General features: G+C 47.3%; 1 protein-coding gene across 2 annotated transcripts in view; it reads left to right on the top strand.

Moving 5' to 3' along the window:
• Window positions 1–256: 256 nt before the first annotated feature.
• The window catches only part of ZDHHC17 (zinc finger DHHC-type palmitoyltransferase 17), a 186,704-nt gene continuing 180,755 nt past the window's right edge, over window positions 257–6,205 (top strand). Inside the window, exon 1 of one of the 2 annotated variants that reach the window (XM_063927414.1) lies at window positions 257–477. In XM_063927414.1, the coding sequence (XP_063783484.1) occupies window positions 349–477 (129 nt within the window). In that variant the 5' untranslated portion in view covers window positions 257–348. The remainder of the gene's footprint in view (window positions 478–6,205) is intronic. The other variant, XM_063927413.1, reaches the window with a different exon arrangement.

Genomic DNA, 6,205 nt, shown 5'->3' with positions numbered 1-6,205 from the left:
CTCACAGATTATCTCTGAGGGGTAATTGTAGGGCTGTCCATTGACCATCGATGCCTCTAACCCATCGATGGTTTTTGGTCGATGTTGGATATAATTTTTTTTTTATACCATTGATGGTGGTGAACCAGATGGGTTCCCATCATCAATGGTAACCGTTGGCCCGATGTTCCCCCCCACCCCACCCACAGTGTTGGAATAGGGTTGCTGCTCCTACGCTGCCACCTGCTCTCAGCTCTCCCACACTGGCTTTCTATGCATGTACGAAAACACTGATGGTAAAATCATCGATGGCAGTATACTGAATAGTTATGTACCATCGAATGTACTGTATGTGTGTGTGATGCTTAGATGCTGGGCGTCCCCTCCCCACCGGCTTCTCATTACCCAGCATGCAGCGGGGAATCTAACACCAAGATGGCGGACACTATGGAGGAATATGAGAAAGACGCTGGCTGCGTCCCTATCCTGCACCCAGAGGTGAGTTACCCTGCTGCGGAGAGCCCTGGCAGGGTGTGCGGGCGGCGGGCCAGGCCCTGCCCTGGTGGAGGGGTGGGGTGCAGGCTGGTGCTGAGGATGCTCGAGGAGGTGCAGGTGCAACATCGCGGCCTGTGTGACCCGGGGACACCGAGCGTGTGTCTTCCCTTCCCGCACCGTGCCCTCCTCTGCCATAGTGCCCATTACACTGCTCCCCTGCCCGGAGCCCCTCCCTGGTCCAGGCTTCGTGATGGGAGGCCGGCCCTGGTCTCACAGCCAGCGGCTGCTGTACTGACACTTGGGGGAAAGGCCTCGCTCTCCCGGGGATTGCCTTGGCTGCATTATGCTGGCAGACCCGGAGAAAGAGAGGCTGGTATAGCCCGGACATGGCGGAGTGCATCTGGTGGGCCAGGAGCCATGTGGGTGACAGAGGGGGAGATTTATCAATGTTTGGAGGGAAATAAAGTACCAGCAAATCTGCCCCTAATGCCATGTTACAGGCTGTAGTTTGAGAAATGACAGGAGCTGGTTGGCTGGTACTTTATCTCTCTCCAAGCTTTGATACACCTCCCCCAGAGAGTTAAAGAGAGGAGCAGCTTAGGGGGTGGCTGCAGCTGATGTCCCAATATCACTCTCACTGTCCCAGCATCTCCTTATTGCTGATGCCCCATCTGTCAGTCATTGTACCCTTATCCATCTGCTGCTTAGCAAGAGGCCACCTCTGTGAAGAAAGGTGAACTGCTCACAGCAAAACACAGGGCCTAATTCAGAGCTGTACGCTAGCCTGATGTTTTCGCAACTGAGGGATTATGCATGCGCAGTTATAGCTTTGCGGTTGTGTTCGCAAGGAGGATTCAGTTGCAAAGTGATTGACAGGACGTGACCGTTTGGGGGTGTTAACATGGTGTTAGCGGGGAGTGGTTGTAAAAATTCAGGTGTGCTATGGCCATTTACGGGACATGTATGTTAGTTATGTCAGCTGTGAGCGCCTGCGTAACTTACTGCCACCTCTAGTCTGTAGCCATAAACCTACTTGACCAGTCAGTGTTTCATGTTCTTCTTTATAGGATGTGTACATAAAATGCAACTGAGTTGCATTCACTCTGGGGGGGCATCTATTTTCATTTTTGGGCGGCAACTTCACTTGCTAACATTAGCAGTGGTATAGCGTAGAAACTTGCATTAGCGTACAACTCTGAATTAGGCCTATAATGCTGACCATACATAGCATCTTATTTGGTAACGTATTTCAAATTATTAATAGTTAAGTTTGTGCTTGTCATTACCAGGGGCACATTTGCCATTAGTGTGTAACCTAGGAGCAGGTGTACTTATAGGGGGTAATTCAGAGTTGATCGCAGCAGCAAATTTGTTACCCGTTGGGCTAAACCATGTGCACTGCAGGTGGGGCAGATGTAATGTGCAGAGAGACTTAGATTTGGGTGGGTTATTTTGTTTCTGTGCAGGGTAAATACTGTCTGCTTTATTTTTACACTGCAATTTAGATTTCAGATTGAACACACCCCACCTAAATCTAACTCTCTCTGCACATGTTATATCTGCCCCACCTGCAGTGCACATGGTTTTGCCCAACTTCTAACAGATTTGCTGCTGCGATCAACTCTGTCTGAATTAGGCCCATAGTCTCCAAGTGATAAAGTGGCAGAAGTTTCTGGATTGTGTCTTTGGAAACATTTGCCCTCATTCTTTGAAGCATTATCATTCAGAGTAGATACGATGCAGATTGGCACTGTAGCATTGCATGGGTGACGAATTCTGTACCCACTCTATACTCTTAAGTACTCAAATTATTTGTATCTACCTGTGTTATTCTTTACAACCATATGTAGAATTTTAAACCGTATGTTGAAAATCAACATATATAGTATCCATTCTCAAGGTCTTCTACTTTTAAAATTGCTGCCATATTCTGAGTATTGTGACAAAATACATACTTTCAGACTGTCCGCACTATAGTTGTCTGTTTTTGTTTTAATCTTGTGTATATTTTGTTAGTTTGAAGAGCTAGGGTTAAAGTTAGTCTTGGGGATTGTAGTTGGGAATTGTCGCAATACGCATTACACAACATTACAAATCATAAGTGCATGGTCACTATATTTTGACAATGTTAAGAAATATTTAATGTTTATGTGGCAGAATTTCCTGTCTTCTAGAAGGTTTTACTAATGTACCGTTGTCTAGTGAGCCATGGTACGGTTTTGCCAGTGGCACGCAGTGAGTTCAGTGGCTGGTGAGACACTACAGCCATAATGTCCGGCGAGTCCCGCCGATGATCCCTACCGCCGCTGAGCCAATGCTCACTACTGCCCCTGAGCCGATGTCTACTACTGTCACCTTCCCTGATGCCCGTTACCCCTGCCACTAATGGACACCACCCCACCAATGGATTACAAAATCACCCACCATCAAATGCCCTGGCCCTCTGCCACTAATTTGCATACAGTACCAGTCTGATGCCACCCTGATGCCTGTTACCCCTGCCCGTTACACCACCCCCACCAATGGATTACAAAATCACCCACCATCAAATGCCCTGGCCCCCGTCACTAATTTGCATACAGTACCAGTCTGATGCCACCGCCGCCAGTGCCTGCAGCCTGCCTGCTCATTAAACGTGGATTGAGCAGGTGGCTAATATATTGTACATTTCTCTAACGTCCTAGAGGATGCTGGGACTCCGTAAGGACCATGGGGAATAGACGGGCTCCGAAGGAGACATGGGCACTTTAAGAAAGACTTTAGACTCTGGGTGTGCACTGGCTCCTCCCTCTATGCCCCTCCTCCAGACCTCAGTTTTAGTTTTAGACTGTGCCCAAAGGAAGATGGGTGCACTGCAGGGAGCTCTCCTGAGTTTCCTGCTAAGAAAGCATTTTGTTAGGTTTTTTTCTTATTTTCAGGGAGCTCTGCTGGCAACAGACTCCCTGCATCGAGTTACTGAGGAGAGAGGAGCAGACCTACTTAAATGATAGGCTCTGCTTCTCGGCTACTGGACACCATTAGCTCCAGAGGGAGTGGAACACAGGTTTGTCCTGGGCGTTCATCCCAGAGCCGCGCCGCCGTTCTCCTCACAGAGCCGGAAGAAAGAAGACTACTGAGGCGGCAGAAGCCCTCGGGTGCTTCACTGAGGTAACGCACAGCACTGCAGCTGTGCGTCATTGCTCCCATATACCTCACACACTCCGGTCACTGTAAGGGTGCAGGGCGCAGGGGGGGCGCCCTGGGCAGCAATAGAATACCACTCCTATGGCAAATGACTATATACATGTACAGGTGGGCACTGTACATGTATATAAAAGAGCCCCTGCCATATTTTATTAAGTTTGAGCGGGACAGAAGCCCGCCGCTGAGGGGGCGGGGCTTCTCCCTCAGCACTCACCAGCGCCATTTTCTCTCCACAGCACCGCTGAGAGGAAGCTCCCCGGACTCTCCCCTACTTGACGCACGGTGAAAGAGGGTTTTAAAGTAGAGGGGGGGGGGGGGGGGCACATAATTGGCGATTATACATTACAGCAGCGCTACTGGATAAACATTCTGTGTTTTTCTCCGGGGTCATATAGCGCTGGGGTGTGTGCTGGCATACTTTCTCTCTGTCTCTCCAAAGGGCCTAAAGGGGAACCTGTCTTCAGAAAAGAGTTTCCCTGTGTGTGTGGCGTGTGTCGACATGTTTGACGATGAAGGCTCGCCTAAGGAGGAGGGGGGGAGTGCATGATTGTCAGGTCGCCGTCGGCAACGCCGACACCGGACTGGATGGATATGTGGAATGTCTTGAATGCTAATGTAAATTTATTGCATAAGAGATTAGACAAGACTGAGCCTAGGGATCAGTCAGGTAGTCAGACCATGCCTGTCCCAGTGGCACCGGGACCTTCTGGGTCTCAGAAACGCACATTATCCCAGATCACTGACACAGATACCGACACGGATTCAGATTCCAGTGTCGACTATGAGGATGCAAAATTACAGCCAAAAGTGGCTTAAGGTATTCGTTACATGATCATTGCTATTAAAGAGGTTTTGCATATTACTGAGGAACCCATTGTCCCTGACACGAGGGTACACATGTATAAAGAGAAAAAGCCTGAGATCACTTTTCCGTCCTCATTTGAGCTAAGCGAATTGTGCGAAAAGGCTTGAGAATCTCCAGACAGGAGACTACAAGTTCCCAAAAGGATTCTTATGGCGTATCCCTTCCCACAAAAGGACAGGATACGATGGGAATCTTCGCCTAAAGTAGACAAGGCGTTGGCACGCTTATCCAAGAAGGTGGCACTGCCTTCCCAGGATACTGCTACCCTCAAGGATCCTGCGGATCGTAAGCAGGAAGTTACCATGAAGTACATTTACACACATTCTGGTACTATTGTTAGGCCGGCTATGGCATCGGCCTGGGTTTGTAGTGCGGTCGCAGCATGGACAGATTCCTTGTCTACGGAGATTGAGACCCTAGATAAGGATACCATTCTAATGACCCTAGAGCATATCAAGGATGCTGCGTTATATATGAGGGATGCTCAGAGACATTTGTTTACTAAGCTCCAGAATAAATGCTATGTCTATTTCTGCTAGGCGACTCTTGTGGACCCGACAGTGGACGGGGGATGCCGACTCAAAGCGGCATATGGAGTCGTTGCCTTATAAGAAGGCACCTCATTACCAAATGCAGTCCTTTCGTTCAAATAAAAGCAAAAAGGTACAGGGATCGTCCTTTCTTGCCAGAGGTAAAGGCAAGGGAAAAAAGCGGCACACAGCTAGTTCCCAGGAGCAGAAGTCCCCCCCCTACGTCTGCAAAATCCACCGCATGACGCTGGGGCTTTCCTGGGGGGAAAATGTGGTCTTAAGAAAGAGCAAAAGACAAAAGCAGCTATATGCCTTTTCCAGGGCACACTTAGAAAAATTATAAGAAAATGATGAATTATGAAAATATGAGTATATTAATACTTAACTTTTATTGAGATATACTTAATAAATGGGAGAAGGCAAATATAGATGGATAATTGCTACAAATTTTGGGCGATAAAAATTAGATGGGCGTAAATATGTTGACTCCCTTGATAATCCAAAAATTACTTTAATTTTAAATTGAAAAAATCTTTGTGGGAGTAAACCAGCTCCATTGGGTTCAGCTATCACATGTCAGAATATCAGAATTAAATATCGGTGAAAATTCAATGCCTGGGACTGCACAGAGAGCTGGAAAGACTCAAATGATGTGAGAGTAAAATACCTCCGGTAGCTAGTATTCCCTGGTGGTCTCCCAACCGGGTACTGACCAGGCCCTGCAGTGTATGGCTTCCAAGATCAGACGAGGTTGGGCATACTCAGTGCGGTTTGACCGTAGGTGAGTAAATCTCCAGCATGTGCAATCAATTCCAGTGTGCAGTTACTCCAGGCAAATCTTATGGATATGATAATCTGACAGGGATTAATCCCCTGAATGAAATATAAATGATTCTGTGCAATGAAAAACCACACCATATTCTAATAGGTGTTTGTTGCCCCAATCTGAAACACCTATTGTTATATCACATTTATGCAAAGAGCAAAAACTATTCTTAAAGCATATACTGAATGTTCCTGTGACTGGATATCAAACAATAATAACTCCTAGAGATTTAGATTCCATAGGGGAAGGCCATGTTTGTTGGATATGCAAATCACTGTCACCATCATGTTCTAATGGTTGTGATGCTGAATAAGAAAATAAGACAAA

The sequence above is a fragment of the Pseudophryne corroboree genome, chromosome 6, assembly GCF_028390025.1.
Source record: "Pseudophryne corroboree isolate aPseCor3 chromosome 6, aPseCor3.hap2, whole genome shotgun sequence".
NCBI lineage: Eukaryota > Metazoa > Chordata > Amphibia > Anura > Myobatrachidae > Pseudophryne > Pseudophryne corroboree.
The sequence above is the reverse complement of the archived record's forward strand: the minus strand, read 5'-3'. Positions and strand labels throughout refer to the sequence as shown.